This window comes from Rhinoderma darwinii, chromosome 5 (genome assembly GCF_050947455.1).
Source record: "Rhinoderma darwinii isolate aRhiDar2 chromosome 5, aRhiDar2.hap1, whole genome shotgun sequence".
Classification (NCBI taxonomy): domain Eukaryota; kingdom Metazoa; phylum Chordata; class Amphibia; order Anura; family Rhinodermatidae; genus Rhinoderma; species Rhinoderma darwinii.
In genome coordinates, this window is record NC_134691.1 from 219,507,264 (window position 1) to 219,527,861 (window position 20,598).

The 20,598-nt window shown below is 40.8% G+C and overlaps 1 protein-coding gene across 3 annotated transcripts in view; it reads right to left on the minus strand.

The window, feature by feature from the left end:
* The window catches only part of BBS9 (Bardet-Biedl syndrome 9), a 462,971-nt gene that overhangs the window by 425,219 nt on the left and 17,154 nt on the right, over nt 1-20,598 (minus strand). For all 3 annotated transcript variants that reach the window (XM_075826942.1, XM_075826941.1, XM_075826943.1), the window contains exons 4-5: nt 5,949-6,013; nt 3,868-3,981 (exon numbers count right to left, since the gene is read on the minus strand). In XM_075826942.1, coding sequence (XP_075683057.1) covers nt 3,868-3,981; nt 5,949-6,013 — 179 coding nt within the window. The remainder of the gene's footprint in view (nt 1-3,867; nt 3,982-5,948; nt 6,014-20,598) is intronic.

Sequence of the window (20,598 nt, forward strand, 5' to 3'; positions counted from 1 at the left end):
TTCCACACAACAGTCTTGTTCTGAAGTTACAAACACAGGGATTGGGGGACCATGTATGCACATGGGGAAAGAATTGGTTAAGGGACAGAAAACAAAGATTTGTTATAAATGGAAATTACTCAAAATGGGTTGAAGTCAGCAGCGGGGTACCACAAGGATCGGTGTTATGCCCAATTCTTTTTAATTTCTTTATTAATGACCTTGTGGGTGGGATTGATAGCAAGGTGTGCGTTTTTGCTGATGATACAAAAAACTTTGTAGGATACTTAAAACTCAACTTGACTATAAAATATTACAGAAAGTCCTAGATAAGCTTGCAGCATAGGCAAAAACATGGCAGATGAAATTTAATGTTGATAAATGTAAAAGTAATGCACCTAGGACACAATAATAGCATTAATTCATATACATTAAATGGAATAAAACTGGAAATAATGGACAAAAGAGAAGGACCTGGATATTCTGGTAACAAATAAGCTAAGCAGCAGACATCTATGTCAAGCAGCAGCTGCAAAAGCAAATAGGATTTTAGGGTGTATAAAAAGAGAGATAAAATCCTGTGATTCAAATGTAATATTACGCCTTTATAAATCCCTTGTAAGGCCACATCTTGAAAAAAGGATATAGGAGAATTGGAGAGGGTTCAAAGCCCGACAACTAGATTATTAAATGGGATGGAAGGTGTCGCTTATAATGAAAGGCTCGAAAAATTGGGCTTGTTCAGCTTGGAAAAAAGACGTCTTAGAGGGGATCTTATTAACATGTAGAAGTATATGCGTGGTCAATACAGAGAACTATCACATGATCTGTTCCTTCCAAAGACTTTACAAAGGACCAGGGGATATGCATTGCATGTAGAAGAAAGACGTTTCAGACATCAATATAGGAAAGGGTTTTTTACAGTTAGAGTAGTCAAACTATGGAATGCCCTACCTCAAGAGGTAGTAATGGCAGATACTATGTCAGCATTGAAAAAAAGGCTAGATGCTTATTTATTGAAGAATGGCATTGAGTGTTATAACTAATCAACCAATGAATGACTGGTAATTTATTGAGAAAAGTTGAACTTGATGGACCTGTGTCTTTTTTCAACGTATGTAACTATGTATGTAAGGTCAGAAGGCAAAATTCTGGTGATGTTACTATTTTACTATTCTCAGTTGGGTGGAGAACACAGAACCCAGATTGTCTAGAGGTGCTTCAAAAACAACCTCAAATGGTATATCGACCTTTGAGTACTATTTTACAGTTTTTATATAGTTATAATCGACATAAAAAGTAACTAAGTGATGCCATGTATTTACAAAGTTACTCAACTTTTTATGTAGATTAATACAAACATGTAAAATATAAAGTGGTGCATTTTTTTATATGTATTTATTTTATTTGTATTTTTAAAAGCTAAAACTCAAAAAGTGTTAGGGCCAGTTCACAGTTTTTTTTACACGTTTTTTGATGCGGAAACCGCATTGGAAAACGCGCCAAAAAACGTCTGAAAATGCCTCCCATTGAAATACCGGCTCGCGGAAAAAAGAAGGGACATGCCAAATATTCGGGCGTTTACGCCTCTGACCTCCCATTGACATCAATGGGAGGCAGAGAAAGCGTATTTCACTGCGTTTTAGGCCCACGGTGCTCAATGGCCGCGGGCAAAAAACGCAGCGAAAAATCGGCGTGCAGGCAGAGGAAAATCTGCCTCAAAATTCCATGTGAACTTACCCTTTACACGAAACATAAGTAAAGTGGTATTTAAAAACGACATATACATTAAAGCAGTTTTTCGACCACCTAAAAAAATAGTTCTAGGTTTTTAAAAATAAAAAAAGAATCATGCTATGTGACTATAGCAGCCAATCGCTTGTGATGTAATCACTGCCGCCTAGCAATTGACCGTCAAAAGTCACGTGGCACTGGACAATACTATTTTACCGTCGGATGACCATAGGAAGTGCTGTGGGAACCTAGAGACCATGCACTGGGCTTAATGAAAAAAGTAAATGCATTAAAAAATATTTTGGAACATTTGGAGACACTTGGAACGGTCTTTTAAAGAACAGTAATGACTGTACTGGTCATTTTCTTTGAAAAATTCATAGTCATCCAGAGGTTTTAGGCCTCATTTACACGAGCGTAATATAACCGCGTGCGACGCGCGTGCTTTTCACGCGTGTCGTACGCACCTATATTACTCTATGGGGCAGTTTAGACGATGCGTGAATTTTGCGCAGCGTGAGTGCGTTGCGTAAAACTCACGACATGTTCTATAATCGTGCGTTTTTCGCGCATCCACGCACCCATTGAAGTCAATGGGTGCATGAAAAGCACGCATGCCGCACGGAAGCACTTCCGTGCGAACTGCGTGATTCGCGCAAGAGCTGTCAAAAGGATGAATGTAAACAGAAAACCACCACGTGCTTTTCTGTTTACAAACATCCAAACGGAGTGTCAAATTAGAGATGAGCGCACCGAACTTCACCGGGTTCGGCCGAACTCGTTTTGACCGAACCCGGCAAAAAATGTTCAGGTACGCGACGTCAGGAGACAGTCACTGCCCACGGTGCTGAAAGACTAAGGGTATGTGCACACGTAGTGACCAAAAACGTCTAAAAATCCAGAGCTGTTTTCAAGGGAAAACAGACCCTGCTTTTCAGACGTTTTTTGACCAACTCGCATTTTTCGCTGCGTTTTTCGCGCCGTTTTCGCTGCGTTTTTTACGTCCATTTTTGGAGCTGTTTTCATTGGAGTCTTTGAGAAAACAGCTCCAAAAACGTCCAAAGAAGTGTCCTGCACTTCTTTTGACGAGGCTGTATTTTTACGCGTCGTCGTTTGACAGCTGTCAAACGACGACGCGTAAATAACAGGTCGTCTGCACAGTACGTCGGCAAACCCATTCAAATGAATGGGCAGATGTTTGCCGACGTATTGTAGCCCTATTTTCAGACGTAAAACGAGGCATAATACGCCTCGTTTACGTCTGAAAATAGGTAGTGTGAACCCAGCCTTAAACTGTTTCAGCACCATGGACAGTGACTTTCGATCACAATATACATATACGTGTAAAAAAAAAAAGAAGTTCGGACTTACCGATAAGTCCCGGCTCCTTCCTCCAGTCCGACCTCCCGGGATGACAATTCAGTCCAAGTGACAGCTGCAGCCAATCACAGGCCAAGCACAGGCTGCAGCCAATCACAGGCTGCAGCGGTCTCATGGACTGCCGCGTCATCCTGGGAGGTGGGGCCGGATGACAAGAGAGGGACGCGTCACCAAGGCAACGGCCGGGAGACCGGACTGGAGCAAGCAGGCAGTTCATGGTAAGTTTGAACGTCTTTTTTTATTCACAGGTTGGTGTATATTGTGATCGGCATTCACTGTCGAGGGTGCTGAAAGAGTTACTGCCGATCAGTTAGCTCTTTCAGCACCTTGGACAGTGACGGGCGTCGACTAGCCACATCTCTATGATGGCGGCTGCGCGAAAATCACGCAGCCGCGCATCATACACGGATGACACACGGAGCTGTCAAGTGCCTTTTGCGCGCGCAAAACGCAGCGTTTTTTGCGCGCGCAAAACGCACACGCTCGTGTAAATCAGGCCTTACGCACACATTTTTGGGTACAGTGCCACATTTTTAAACCACACCCATTTCCACACAATCACATCCCATCTCCTGCTAAGCCACAACCCCTTGTTGGGAAAAAGTGTCTAAAACAGGTAATAAATGTGGTGAACAGAATGTACGCCAGATTCCTGGCGCATTTAGAATAGTATGTCAACCCCAATATATTTTGGTATGCATTACAGTAAAAATACGAAGCTGCACTACCATGGAAGGACATTCATAAAAATTTTATTGTTAGTTCACAACATACCTTTAACTCCTCCAAATGGGCCATGAGTCATATTGCAAGCCGTTCGTTGAAGATTATGTTCATACATCAATTTAATCTGATATTGGTTTCCATGTTCCACATTACCTAAGGTACCTAAACAAAAGAAAAGGATGACCTAATAAATCGTGGATCATACATGACTTTTAATGGCGAACAAATGATATCATTTATATAACAATACAAACATAAATCATTTTGTGCAATAAACACAAAATTGAGATTGACGATGATGAAGCCACATTTTACAACACCATGTTCAGAAATCTAATAAATGATCTTATGAATCCCCTGAATCCAGGCCATATATCTACTGAAAAGAACTGAATACGTCAGCACGTAATCCGTATTTATTTTTGATTTGCCAAAAAGTACAATCCACCAATAAACCACCTTTTGGCTCTTTAAACAGGAGTTTTTCTGCAGCCTGTAAGTGCAAAGATACTTTCAAGTTGTGGTCCCCAAGATCTCCACTAAGGGAACACATCCAGTCTTACAAGGAGAAATATTAATAATTTAGGTGCTCACTCTAATAGACCCCAAGTACTTCTCCCACACTTTTAAGAAACACTCTTTCCAACCTGGAAAATCCCAGTTTTCCTAATTTGCAAATCAGGTGTAATAAAAGTTTTTGTAAAGCATTTCTTTATTTATGTACTTATGATCAGCAGCATAATGTACCTAAATTTATCTGCATGTGAAGACCTTGTAATAGAGAGAAGATAATCAGAAGTGTTCTATAAAAGGATCCTGTTGCTCTGTACAGACTTATTATAGGACATTGATATTGATCCACATAACGTCCATATCCTCACTTACTTGGGGATATGAAGGTGGATGGTAATATGGAAGCACACAACATTAGTATGGTAACAGCAATCTTGCCAGAACACAGACAAAAAGTATCATAAAGGTCAAAGCAGCAGTTTCTGAAATATTTTTTTTTGTACTGAGCCACATGGCCATATTATGACTCCATACAAACTCCTTATCTATGGGGCCCATAGTGTACCTCTCTATGACTCCAATGTTTTACATCCTTACTTCTGGAAGATTATGCTTATGTCTAAATCCTGCCAGTGCGATCTTGGCAGTAGTCTTGCAGAACAGATCTCACCATTAAATGCAGGCTACTACTTTTCCCCTGTGGCAAAATGCGGACACCTTCACCTGACATCCTAACACAGTCTTGGAGAGATTTTTTTTTAAAATAAATAAATAGTATGGGCGCCCAGAATGATTGTCTAGTCGCGGGACTTAGGGAATTGAAAGTTGCTTTAAGTACAGTTTAACAGATTCTTTATTTTCTTATGCTTTTATATAAACCCGCTTGACATATATCCTGTATCCATTTTAAAGAGAAGGGAGGTTTTACATGGGCAGATTTTAAATAGCCGAATGTTGATTGGCGCTCATCTGCTTCATTTACATGGAGCAATGACCGGGAGTATGAAGACGAATGATCATTAACACGATTGTTTGTCCCCATACAGTTTGCACATTGTCAGCAGCACATGTGATTCTACAAGGAGATATGCAACTGACAAACAACAATTTTTATGGCACCATAAAAGTTACCATGTTTACACGGGCCAATGATCGGAAACAAGCGTTCATACGAGCGCTTGTTTGCCCGATTATCGGCCCATGTAAAAGGTCCTTAAAAAATGTGCACATAATAAGATAATAGACATTAATCCTGAAAAGCCATAGGAAATCTCTACCAGCAATGAAACATTGAGCGTTCTTAACCACAACCTCTAAAAACATATGGGGGAGGCCTAAAGGACAGAATCTGCCAGTTTGTCGAGACAACGTGCCACTTAAAAAAGAATATTGGACCCAGATTCAACCAAAGTCATATTTATCAATAAATGTTATATTCTGTTTGAAATTATATGGAATGTTTAACATTTGCTGGTTACTTTGAGATTTGTATCTCATTTACATCAGGGACCCCTCTTATTAAGGAGATCTTAAATCCTAACAAGCTCTGGTCTGAAGGAACACTGGCGTTAATTTAACCTGTGATATATTTGGAATAACATTATTGATAATTTTACCTGAGACTGAATATACACAGAGCTTTTTTAGATGTAATACAGCAAGATGGAGAAGTTCTGTACCCCTAGAAGGAAAAGGAAACAAAGAAAAAGCACATTAATGGTATAGAGTGAGGGTAGCACACAACACAATAACAGAATGCCGGTACAGCAGTGACCGGACAATATGGATGGCTACATTAAGGGGTAGTGCCAAGATCGACATATAGCACCTATATATCCTCAGGATAGGTGATAAATGTCTGATCACTAGGGGCACCACTGACCACTAGAACAGGGGTCCCGAGGCCCCCATTTCTCCTCGCTGCACAGCCGCAGTGAGGAGAACTTTGAATGGAGCGACGGTGGAGCATGTGTGGTGCGGCTCCATTCAAAGTCTAGGGAACTTGTGGAGACAGCGCTCAGCTTTTACACATCAGCCCCATAAACACTGAATGGAGTGATAGGTTGCATGCTCGACCACCACTATAGTCGAGCTCCTCCTCCCTGCAGGGGGTGCAGTGAGGAGTAACGGTGGATAGGTGATAAATGTTGATCTTATGATAACTTGGCTATTTTCACAGCACAATTGGCGTATATGCTTAAAAAAAATCTATGACGTATAGCCTCGACGTATGCAACTGTTTGCCACACAGTCGCATACATTGCAAATTAATTCCCATTTTAAGACAAAACTGTAAACTTTTTTTGCGAGATCCCCTATATTGAAAAGCGTAGTGGAAACTGTGTGTACATGAGAAATAACACAATTTCTGGCCATTGTGTAACTTCTTTTTTAGCAGTGTACCCCTCTGCAGGCTTTTTCTCTAATTCTCAATTTTCTCTGAGCTAGTGGGTGAAGCCTAACTGCTTTTATGTCTTCTAAACATAGCACATAGAGAAGAAGAGAATTCTGCTCTCCTATCTCTATAACTTATATAGAAGCAGCAGAATGGAGGACATTATACAGCAGTAATGACCAGTACAGCTGTGAATTCAGCACTGGGGTGAGATAGTAAGCGTTCTATCAGTAGCTGCAGTTTCTTTGACTGTTTGCCTCCCTTACTCTGCTCCTGCTCCCTCCTCCCCTCTCCATAGACTTCTATATGCAACTGTAACCTGATCCCTCAGTGAGCGGAGTAGTAAAGAATAAATTCAGATTGAGTGAACAGTGAGGAGGGAAGGGATGGGGAGGAAAGGCGCCTGATAAGTAGAGAAAGATGCATTTTTCTCTAATAAGATATACTATATGGACAAAAGTTTTGGGACACCTACACATACACCTAGAGGAGCTTTTATGACACATTCTAAATTCATAGGCATCAATATGGAGTTGGTCCTCCTTTGAAGCTAAAACAGCTTCCACTTTTCTGGGAAGGTTTTCTACAAGATTTTGTGTCTGTGGGAATTTTTGCCCATTCATCAAGAAGAGGATTTGTTAAGTCAGAAACTGATGTTGGATGAGAGGGCCTGGCTCACAATCTCTGTTTTAGTTCATCCCAAAGGTGTTCAATAGGGTTGATGTCAGGGTTTTGTGAAGGCCAGTCAAATACTTCCACACCAAACTCACCCAACCATGCCTTTCTGAACCTTGCTTTGTGAACTAGGACACAGTCATGCTGGAACAGAAAAGGGCCCTCCTCAAACTGTTCCCACAAAGTTGGAAGCATACAATTGTCCAAAACGTCTTTGTATGCTGAAGCATTAAGATTTCCCTTCACAGGAACTGAGGGGCCTAGGCCAACCTCTGAAAAACAACCCCAGATCATTATTTCTCCTCCACCAAACTTTAATGTTGGCACAATCCAGTATCGCCAGACTCCTCCATCAGACTGCCAGATAGAGAAGGACGATTCGTCACTCCACAGAACACGTTCCCACTGTTAAAGAGTCCAGTGGCAATGGACGGCAAGGCTGAACGGACGCACTTACATGGTGCTCCAGAATCCCGGCGAAAAATAGCAGGCATCCTCCTCTGGGCGAGCTTCGGGGTGAAACCCCACAGTATAACTGGATCCCCCTAGACGATTACGAGCAAAATCCAGGTTTTTGGGCCAAAAACGGAGGTATTTGATATCGGGGCCTACACACGCGGCCGAAGCCGGGGACTAAATTTTGACCCGGACGGAACTCGGAAGTCCGGACCTGGCCACAGCAGACAAAGGAAACCAGGTGGGCTTCCCAAATTTCCCCTACCTCATTGCCCAACTACCCAGGGCACAACTGGACCCTCTCCTATGGTCAAGGGACATTAGAGACTCTCTCAGCCACATTACCAGCTGCGGCCTACCACTGTCTGAGAGACTGGGGCTTGGATTAATGAGGGCATCCACCTGCAGACCATTCCGCAGCGGAGCACATTACAGCAATACAAGGCAGGAGTTCCATACTCAGTTAAACTAATACATTTTAATAAACCACTACAGAAGTGACCACAGTGCTGCACTATTTCACCTGAGAAGCTCTATGTGATGCCTTAATCTTACTACAATGATCTGACTCACCGCATAACTGTCTACCACGGACCTACCTAAGCTGCATACAACCTATCTGATTATAAGGTCCCCTGAAGAATACGATCCAATGCCGAGGCGGGGCAAGTCTTCTAAGGCGGCTTCAATTCGATCTTCCATCCCAGATATATTTCGCAGAAATTCGTTACCTTCCATATTTCAGGATACGGATTCGGATATGTCAGCATCACAGGTCTCAATGGCGGGTGACTCAGTCCCCTTACCGCAGAGATCTCCAAAAAGAACTCCAACCTCAATAGCGCCTGAAATGGTCAGGGAGGATCATCTTACGAAAGAGGACCTAACAACGTGTATAGACGCACTGTACCAGAAATTGAAGACCTCTTTTCATACCGAATTACAAAGAGCGACGCATGATCTTACCATGGAGATAACATCAATTGGCACTCGCACAGATCTTCTGGAAACAAAACATGACGAGTTGGTTAAAGCGCACAGCGAACTCAAAACCGAAATTGATCTCATGAAATCCTCTCAGGAATCGATACATCTTCATCTGGAAGACTTAGAATACAGATCTAGACGGAATAACCTGCGCTTAAGAGGAGTCTCAGAAATGGTGGAGGATCTCAGGGACTATGCGATACAACTCTTTACATACCTACTACCGAATGTCCCGACGAATCAATTCCAAATGGACCGTATACATCGGGCGCTGCGACCCAGGCCGGCGGTTGGAGAAAGACCAAGGGACATAGTTCTGCGACTTCACTACTTTACAGTGAAGGAAGAGGTCCTTAAAGCGGCAAGAGAAAAAACTCCACTCTCCTTTAAACAAGAACCGCTACAGATTTTTGCGGATATCTCTCCAGTTACTTTGGAAAAACGGAGACAACTGAAACCCCTTACGGACATTCTGAGAGTGGCTGGAATCAGATACAGATGGGGATTTCCATTCCGGTTGACCTTTCAATACAAAGGTGCTCCGCATACTATCTCAGCACTGGATATGGGATGGAGACTGATCACTCGACTAGGCCTCAGAGAAGGGACTCCTACTCCAGAATCAGCTAATCGTCTTCATCAAAGCCTCCCGTTGGAACCCATTTGGACAACAGCACGTCGCCGACAACTGCATATGACTCCTCCTGCAGGACCAGTTTCACTGAGATCAAGAACACCGACTGTGACCTGAGACGGAGGGTGGCGAAATATATTTGTAACGTATATCTGATGTAATAATCTGTATGGTCGCTATGGACATTTTTTTTTGTATTGGTTTATTTTTCCTCTTCTCTATGGGACCTTGTCCTCCCGGCTGGGAGGGGGAGGACCCTGGATGAATATAGGGCAATAGACTGCCCTGCTGGCAAATATTGTACTTAAGCTAATTCTATATTTTTACTTGTCTAACATTGCATAATCCGCTTGATATTGCGGTGGGTCGCCTCTGTGCTAGACTTGCTGAACTTGCTCAGAGCCGGTGTTATCGAGCGCGGGTTTTGTTCAGCAAGTTGAGAAAGAGAAAGAGACCCGAATGGGGTCACGTGGAGGGCACTTAGCCGCACTCCACTTTTGTTTTTTTATGTTGACGTTAACTGTAAAAGATGTTATTTGCGTTGGCTGCAGCTATATTTTACATACAAAAGTACTGTCTGCTTATCTACATAATGTAACTCTATCGAATTTCTATGGCATATACTGTTATTACACATAATGTAAAAGGCTTTAATAACCCAATGAAGAGACGAATGGCCTTTAATAATTACAAGAGGCTCCATGGCGATGTTATAATGTTACAGGAAACACATTTTACTCATACTAGTTACCCAAAATACTTTGATAAGATGTTCCAGAGAGTTTACTTATCCACCTCGGACACAAGGAAAAAAGGAGTAGCCATTTTCTTCAGAAATACACTTCCATTTACAGTAACTGACTCCATAATAGACTCAGATGGTAGGTACATAATCCTTACAGGACAACTAGCGGGACAACGTATTACCTTTGCAACGATTTATGCACCTAACCATTCAGCAACCTCCTTCTTTACTAAGTTTTTTAAACAGCTGGAGAAATTCTCCGACTCCTACATTATCCTAGGGGGGGATTTTAACATAGTGATGAATGCCCAATGGGATAGAAGCCGTCCCCAAGCTAATGCACAGTCAGCACCGAAATCATTTATGTACAGGATGAAACAATTATCTCTCGTAGATCTGTGGAGACAAGATCATCCCCTAGATAAGGAATTCTCGTTTTACTCCGCAGTACATGACAGTTATTCTCGGATTGACTACATCCCAACTTCCTCCCAGCTATCTGTTAGACCACACAATACCTCATACACCCAATGTGCATGGTCAGACCACAATATCCACTCACTTCAAGTTTGCATTGGCAACGTCACACGTCCGCCATCATGGAGGCTGAATGATTCCCTACTTTCTCATCCAGAAATAGTCACATCCATATCCAGCGCTCTACAAGAGTATTTTGCCATTAATTCCCTACCAGATACCTCTTCTGCTCAAATATGGTTGGCACATAAAGCAGTGTTGAGAGGTGTACTAATGGCAAAAGGATCAAAATTGAAAAGAGATAGATTGTAACTTCTTAATAAATTGCTATCGACCCTTACAAGACTAGAGCGTCAGTATATTAATAAACCAAATACTATGATTAAAGCTCAGATAGAGGAAACTCGCTGCTCTCTTAGAGCATTGGAGGAGAGCAAGGCTGAGAAAGCACTTCGATGGGGCAAAGCAAAATTGTATGCATATTCCAATCGAGCTACCTCAATGTTCTCCAGAAAACTAAACTCCCACATTAGAGGTAAACAAATTTACCACATGCATAACACGGGAACACTAACAACCAATCCGCTTGATATATTAGACACCATGAGTACATTCTGTAGTGCTTTGTATAGCAAACCCCAATCCTTGAACTCCACAGATTTATCTGAATGGCTTTCAACACACCCACTTCCATCTCTGACAGATGAGGCAAAATTACAACTTAATTTCCCGATCACAGCAGAAGAGGTCACTGAAAGCATAAAAAACCTCACATCTTCCAAGTGTCCAGGTCCTGATGGTTACTCCGCTTTCTATTACAAAACATTTTCACAGACATTAACACCGCATCTAACCACATATTTCAACACACTTCTGGCAGGGGAAGTACCACCTCCTGAATTTTCACAGGCTAATATTTCACTCATTCCAAAACCTGGAAAAGATGAAACCCACTGTGCAAATTTACGTCCAATATCAGTACTTAATGTAGACTACAAGATATTTACTAAAATACATTCAAATAGACTTGCACCATATATGACCTCCCTAATTTCTCCTGATCAAACGGGCTTCATACCATCACGACAAGCAACGGACAATATTCGATTGGCTCACAATATTATTCTTCATGCTACTACGCACAAACGCCAATTACTAATTTTGAGCTTAGATATCCAGAAAGCATTTGATTCGGTGGACTGGAACTACTTATATAGCACACTTACACAATTTGGCATTAGGGGTCCGTACCTAGACGCTATCAGGGCGGTATATCACTCTCCACAAGCTAGAGTAAAATTCCTAGGTCAATACTCTCCTTATTTTCAGATACAAAAAGGGACACGACAGGGATGCCCGTTGTCTCCTCTCTTGTTCGCTCTCGCCATGGAGCCTCTTGCACAGCATATTCGTCTAAATCCAGACATTAAGGGATACAAGGAGCAATCTCATGAGTTTAAATTTAGCATTTATGCAGATGATATGCTTTTATTCATTACAACGCCAATGGTTTCTTTACCAAATCTCATGAACACTCTTACCCGCTTTGGGGCTTACTCAGGGTTAATAGTAAATCCGCTTAAATCCACAGCAATGCAGATACAAATGTCGATGGAACAGGTGGACCTGTTAAAACTTAACTTTGGATTTCAGTGGAAACACTCTCACATGACATACTTAGGAATAGCTCTAGTTAGAGATCCAACTACTTTATACTTAAGTAACTACCCTAAAAAATTTGCATCTATCAGGAAATTATTAGAGGAGTGGTCTAGGTACCATATATCTTGGTTGGGCAGACTCGCTGCAGTTCGAATGACCATTCTACCCAAGCTGCTGTATTTATTTAGGGCCCTTCCCGTTAGGGTTCCGCGTTATGCCATCTCACATATACAGCGGATAATAAATAAATTCATTTGGGCGAATAAAGGATCAAGAGTTGGTAAGTCCACCTTACATCGCTCCACGGTTAGTGGGGGACTTAGTCTTCCGGACCTGAAATTATATTACTATGCGGCACAAATCTCACAGATCGCAGCATGGAACTGTGACCCCAGCACCGTAAGATGGGTTTTGTTTGAATCCCTTACCACATCTCCATCCTCACTAAAGGCACTGATGTGGTCTCCGGTTTTAAGATCTCACATTTTTGGCATCAAAAATAGCATTATCAAACACTCCCTCACACTTTGGTTTATATGTCGGGAAAAGTTTAAACTTATGTCTAATCCATCCGCATTACAACCATTATTGCTTAACCCTGACTTTCCGCCGGGATTACACCCGGAGGCCTTCCAGTGGTGGACCTCATTAGGCTTCACTTCATTACTTAAGTTGTGCAAAGATGGTAAATTCCTTTCTTTTGAGGCCCTACGTCAGGATTTTCAAATCCCGCTCAGGGAATATTTTAGATATCTACAAATACACCATCTTCTCATGGGATCTGTCTTTTTACCAAGCGACACTAGTATAACCTTCTATGAGGCTAATTGTCAAGACTCCCCAAGGGGGAAAGGGCTGATTTCAGTTTTGTACTCCCAATTCAGAAGTGAAACGTATAATGGTCCAACGTCATATATGATGGCTTGGGAACGTGAGCTGGGAAATATACCAGATTCGACCTCGTGGCAACAAATATATGATAACACAGCTAAAGTATCTCAATCAAATAATATTAAAGAAACATCGTATAAAATTCTAACGAGGTGGTATCTTACTCCGGACAAATTAGCAAAATTGTTTCCAGGTAGTTCGGATGCTTGTTTCAGAAACTGTGGGGAGAGGGGCACTATGGCTCATATCTGGTGGTTCTGTCCAGTAGTACAGGCTCATTGGAAACAAATTGAGCGCCTTATCAATTCTAAATTACAGTTACAAATCAAATTAACACCTTGGTCAGCGATACTGAATGCAGAAATTCCTGATGTACCCAAAATAAATAGAAAATGAATCTCGCATATTTTATCAGCAGCCAAATGGACGGTAGCCATTAGCTGGAAATCACTATCTATCCCATTCCCAAGGACGCTGAACAAAATTAAGGAAATACACCAATTTGAGAAATTAATTAGTATTCTGGAAAACAGATTACCACAATGTGAAGCCCAGTGGATCAGTTGGACCTCATAGAAATCACTTAAAGCCCTCTGTTAGTTTGGAGGACACATCAGTTTAGGACAGAAATAGACTCTTTACTATGGATAGCTGCACCATGTTTGGTAGATTTTGGTTTACTTGTTTTTAGTATTGTATTGTTACACTGAACTCATAAATATCATTTACAGTATTGATATAACAATGTTTTAAATAAAATGAGATACTCTCGCAACATCTGTAAAGAAATGAACCTTTATCACTATGTTTTCTTTTGAGAATGTTATCAAAGCTCTACGTAGCGATATATGCTCCCGATATGTGGGAATGTCTACTGATTTGTTATGTCTTGTTTACCAAATAAAGAGTTTGCAAAAAAAAAAAAAGAGTCCAGTGGCAATGTGCCTTACACCACTCCATCCGATGCTTGCCATTGTGCTTGGTGATGTGAGGCTTGCATGCAGCTGTTCGGCCATGGAGAAACATGCCATGAAGTTCCTGGCGCACAGTTTTTGTGCAGATGTTAATACCAAAGAACATTCGGGACTCTACAGTTATTAAGTCAGCAGAGCGTAGGCAACTTTTATGCACACTGTGCCTCAGCATTTAGAGACTCCGCTCTGAGCCCAGCTGCCAAGCACCCACTCCTCCCGGAAAGCGACACCTGTGCTGGGCTTACTCTGATGCACCGTAAAAAGCGAATGCATCAGAATAGGGCCCCCTAGTGACTACCATGAAAATTATTAAGGGGTTAAGAGGGGTGTCCCAATACTTTTGTCCATATAATGTATATTAAAAAGTTTGTATTTGCTTATAACACTGCTTAAGTCAAAGTTTGTTCAAAGTGCAGTGCCTATTTAAGGTGGCCATACACCTTCAATTGCTGTTGGCCAAACGCTTGAATTCTGTCCATGGTCAGGTGATGGACACACAGGTGCTGTGCAGTCCGCAGTAACCCATAGTTAGACTCTGCTACTGAGCATCCGCTGAACGGAAGAAGCAATTGGCCCTTGTAGGAGCTTGGTGTATTGGCTAAGTCCGATGTCTATCAAATGTGTCTGAATGACTGACGATACACCAAGTCACCTGATTGGCTCCTGTGCACTGGTCCTCTTCTAGTGATGTTCTACAAGGTTTCATAAACCTCAGACTTGCTGTTTCCATCGCCATTGCCCCATTGTACCCCTGAGGACACCATACTGGCGAAACAACTTGGGGGGGGGGGGGCTTTGTTGAAAGTTTTTAACATACCTTCAGCATAGAATCAATTCTGGGATAGCGATCTGCAGACGCTTCCCTCTAGTATAGACAGTATATTAATTTTACTGCTGTAAGCAGAGACTGACCATTACATCTCTATGACTGATAATGTTTCTGGGCTCATGGGTTGTTTTTAGCATATAGCCTACGTGCCTATAATAAAGGTTATTTTCATTATTAGGAATTATGGGAATAGAACAATTCAATAGCTTAGTAGTGTGGAAAATAGGGTTAGTTGCCTTATAGACAAATTGTGTAAGGCTATTATTTTTGTTTTTCTTTATTTTTTTGTTTATTGTATTAGGGATTGTTAGAACACACAGCTCTGATACAGATAATGTAACGATCCTAGCACCTGTGTGCACATAGACCATTGTATAACTTTTAATTATACCATGTATAACATTAAATTGCTGAAACCGGAACGACCCCTTTAAGGCGTCGTTCACATCTGCGTCCGGGCTCCGTTCCAACGAGTTCCGTCGGTTTTACTGGATGAATAGCATAGTCGACTATGGTATTCATCCTGTCAAACCGACGGAACCCTTGCACAACGAAGACAAACTGAAACCATTGGCACTGGATCCGAACCATTTAAATCAATGGTGATGGAAACGGAAACCTTTGGTTTCAGTTTGTGTCAGTCAGTGCTCCGTTCCGATGGAAAGCTCAGACGGAACGGAGCCCTGACGCAGATGTGAACAAAGCCTTAGTTGAGGCTAGTTCTCTGTATTTTTTTTTCCTGTATTTTTTTTTCCTAGATGGTTTGTGACTTTCTGGATGGTTTATCACGATGTCCTTGGTATAATTTGGCAGGCAGGCCAACCATGAGAAGACATACTAGTATTCCACACACATATGGCACTTTGCAATGCTTTTAAGACTAATATTTATTTTCTTGTATTTCTTTAGATTAACTACTAGTGAGACGACTACTTGATTAATGGTGCTGCACTATTCTACTTCATAAAAAAACAAAAACAAAACAGAAGTCTGTCAAATCCCCCTCATAAGTCAATGAGTTGCGTTAAGATTCGTGTAAAGCAGCAGCCATGATGCCAGTGTGATCAGAGACTTATCTAAAGAACATATTCTATGGCCATATAGAGGTCAAACTTGTAAGAATTTTGTCTATTATCCACATACTCAGGCGGGAGGCTATAACTTAAATAAACAGCTTGAGCAAATATAAAAGATGCACCGAATAAAATAAAATGTTATTTGGAAAACATAATTTCACTTTCCATAAAACTCCAGAAATTGCATACAAACCAGAGAGTAAATAACTAGTCAACTGGCAGCCAGATGTTAAACTAAGAAACTAAATGGGAAATGAAGATAAAGTGTTTTTACCTGCAATTAATCCTGAAGTCTGTAGCAAGTCATTTAAATTAAGAAGCACAGAACCAAATCTCCTTAGGGCTCATTCAAACGAGCGTGAATTTCGTCCATGTGCTGTGCGTTAAAACAACGAACAGCATACGGCCCCGAATGATTTTAATGGGGCTATTCACACATGCGTTAGTTTTCACGCAGCGAGTGTCCGTTGAGTGAAACTCACTGCACGTCCTATATTGGTTGCGTTTTCACGCACCTAGCCGCCCATTGAAGTAAACGGGAGCGTGAAAACCATGGACAGCACACGGATGCACATCTGTGTGCTGTCCGTGTTTTCCACATCAATTACATTGAAAAAAAAATGCTTGCAAGTGCGTGAAAAACTAGATGCATAAATGTGATTAAAAACTAAGGGAAATACAATGGAGGCAGCTATCTTCATTTGTTGTTCCTTTTCATAATTTACCAAACATATGAAAGCACAAATGCAACTTAGATTGAAAAGATAGGTGCTAATTCCTATACAGCAACAGATATATCCATCATTGTAATCTTGTGGGTACTGTACAAATCTCTTGTGAGAATGCAGCTGTAATACACAGCTTTACTCCATCATGCCCAGGAATTGGAGATAGCTATAACCAATAGCGACCAACGCACCTAAGTGGTTTGACAGAGGGAGGGTGCTTTCTCTGTCACTCTATCAGCATCCCAACAGGGTACTATTGCGTTACTATGGCGGCTGGGCAACTAACAAGGCCTGGTATTGGTATATGCCTACTAGTGATAGTGTTCCAAAGCATTATACATGCGATAAAGAAATGACAGCCTCAAAGTCAAATGAAGTTAATTAAAATTAATTTAAAAAAATTAATTAAAAAAAATAAACCCCTTTTTTATGACTAGTGCTGTTACTATGCAAAAGTAATGAAACATATAAAAAAAACTATACATACTTGGTTTCGCTATATTTGCAATGACTATGCTACTTACACCACACGGTAAATGGTGTAAAAAGAATAAAAAACATTAGCATAATTTGCATTTATAAAAATGTATCTCTAATTTAAAAATTCCCCAAAATTGTGCCATTGAAAAAGATGCCCCATCCTGCAAAACACAAGGCCTCATACAGATATGTCGACAAAAAAATAAAAAGGGTACAGCCGTAGAAATAAGGCGATGAAAAAATAATTTTTTTTCCTACTGTCCTTAACCCCTTCCCGCTGCAGCCACTTTTGACCTTCCCGACAGAGCACATTTTTCAAATCAGACATGTGTCACTTTATTTGGTAATAACTTCGGAATGCTTTTACCTATCCAAGTGATTCTGTTTTCTCCTTTAAGTTAGTGGTAAAATTTGGTCGATACATTCAGTATTTAATTGTAAAAAAACACCCAAATTTTGCGACAATTTGTAAAAATTAAAATTTTTCTAAATTTAAATGTATCTGCTTGCAAAACAGATAGTAATACCACCCAAAATAGTTGCTAATTAACATTTCTCATGTCTACTTTAGATTGGCAACGTTTTTTGAACATCCTTTTATTTTCTAGTACGTTACGAGGCTTAGAACTTTAGCAGAAATTACTCACATTTTCAAGAAAATTTCAAGCCTATTTTTACAGGGACCAGTTCAGTTGTGAAGTGGCTTTAAGGGGCCTATACAATACAAAAACTCCCATAGGTCACCCCATTTTAATAACTGCAGCCCTCAAAGTATTCAAAACAGCATTTACAAAGTTTCTTAACCCTTTCGGCTTTTCACAAGAATTAAAGCAAAGTTGAGGTGAAATTTACAAACTTTATTTTTTTTGCAGAAATTCATATTTTTTTCTGTAGCACAGAAGGTTTTACCAGAGAAACGCAACTCATCATGTATTGCCCAGATTCTGCAGTTTTTACAAATATCCCACATGTGGCCCTAGTGCGCTAATGGACTGAAAAACAGGCCTCAGAAGCAAACGAGCACCTAGAGGATTTTAGGGCCTTCTTTTCATTACATTATATTTTAGGCACCATGTCTAGTTTGAAGGGGTCTTGTGATGCAAAAACAAAGGAAACACCCCAAAAAAGACCCCATTTCGGAAACTACACCACAAGGAATTCACCTAGGGGTGTAGTCAGGTTTTTCATAGATTTTATTAGAATTTAGACGTGAAAATGAAAATAGTAATTTTTTTCCAGATGTAGTTTTAGATAAAAAAAATCAATGTCCACAATGAATAAAGAAGAAACAACCCCCTAACATTTGTAAAGCAACTTCTCTGGAGTACGGAAATACCCCATATGTGGGCAGAAACGGCTGTTTGGGCACATGGCAGGGCTCAGAAGAGAAGGAGCACCATTTGGCTTTTGGTGTACAGATATTGCTGGATTGGACCATGTCGCATTTTGCAAAGCCCCTAAGGTACCAGTACAGTGGAAACTACCCAAAAGCGATTCCATTTATGAAGCTACACCCCTTAAGGACTTAATCTAGGGGTGTAGTAAGCATTTTCACCCACAGGTGTTTCGTAGATTTTATTAGAATTGGACAGTGAAAATAGAAAAAAAATTTTGTTCTTCAATAAGATGTAGCTTTAGCTCCAAATTTTTTATTTTCTCAACAAATAAAGGGAAAAAAGCACTCCAACATTTGTAAACCAATTTCTCCCGAGTACGGCAATACTGGAGACACACACCATAAAAATTGTTAAAAGGGTTCTCCCAGATATGGCGATGCCATAAACAGTATGTGGAAGTAAACAGCTGTTTGGGCAAACTGCCCAGGTATAAACCTGGCAAGCCCCTTAAGGTCTCATTAAAATTGGAAAAACTCTTCCAAAAATGTTGCTGTTTTTATTGTAGAGTTTGAAATTATGTCTCATGTAAACATATTCTGGGGATATAACTGAGGTGCCGTAAAGGGGTATTCCCATCTTAGACATGAATATGCCATAAATGTCTCAGCGATGCGGGTCCCGGCAGTGGACTCCACCATTTACGTAACTCCCATTAAACAGAATGAAGAGAGACGGACGCATGCGTGGCCCCCTCTCCACTAGTTCCTGCGTGTAATCTGCAGTCAGTGATTGCCACACCAAGCAAAACTGCTGTTCTCAATATAGGTGAAGGTCCCAGAGCTGGATATGCCATAAATGTATAAGATGGGAATACCGCTTTTAGTGAATTTTAACCTCTTCTTGATGTGATTAGTTTTAGCTATAAAAAAAAAGTAGCTATCAGTCTCCCCCTGCACTGATCACTCACTCAGAATTTACGGATAAAATCCACTGAGGTATCAGGTTAGAGCTGCTGCCCATAGAAGTCTATGGAGAAAGAAGGAGCAGGAAGAAGCAGCTCAGCTCCAGAATGAGAGACACGCAGACATGCTGCAGCTTTTGGTAAGTGTTATATGTCACCCTCGTGCTGGATTCACAGTAAGGGTATGTTCACACAGCCTATTTTCTGCAGTTTTTCGGCTTGTAAACACACGAAAAACGTCTGAAAAATCAGAAGCAGAACGCCTCCAAACATCTGCCCATTGATTGCAATGTAAAAAACTGCGTTCTGTTCCGACGGGCAGTTTTTTTACGCGGCCGTTTTGAAAACAGGCGCGTAAAAAAACGGCCACGAGAAAGAAGTGCAGGTCACTTTTTGGGATGTTTTTGGAGCAGTTTTTCATTGACTCTATTGAAAAAAGCTCCATAAACGGCCGAAAAAAACGCAGCGAAAAACGTGAGTGGCTTAAAAAATGTCTGAAATCAGGAGCTGTTTTCAATTGAAAACAGCTCCGTATTTTCAGACGTTTTTGACTCAGCGTGTGAACATACCCTCGCACTGCTCATTACTGCTGAATAACGTCCCCCATGCTGCAGATTCTGAGGCTGTGCTACATTCCTCATGTACACACACGTGAAGGATTATTCTAAAATTTCACCTGAAACAATAGATACGCTTTAAAAACCAATAACATTTTTCACCCTGTGTTTCAGCAATCATAGCTTTTTCCTTTTTCTTCAATGTACCTGTAGCTGTACGAGACCTTGTATTTTGAAGGATGAGTTGAAGTTTTAATAGGAACCATATTTTAATAAAACTTATTTTTTTTAATTTTTTTTTAAGGTGTTTACCATATGGTATAAATCATATGTTAACTTTATTCTACGGGTCGACAATACCAAAAATATATAAGTTTTGTTATGTTTTACTAATTTTCATTG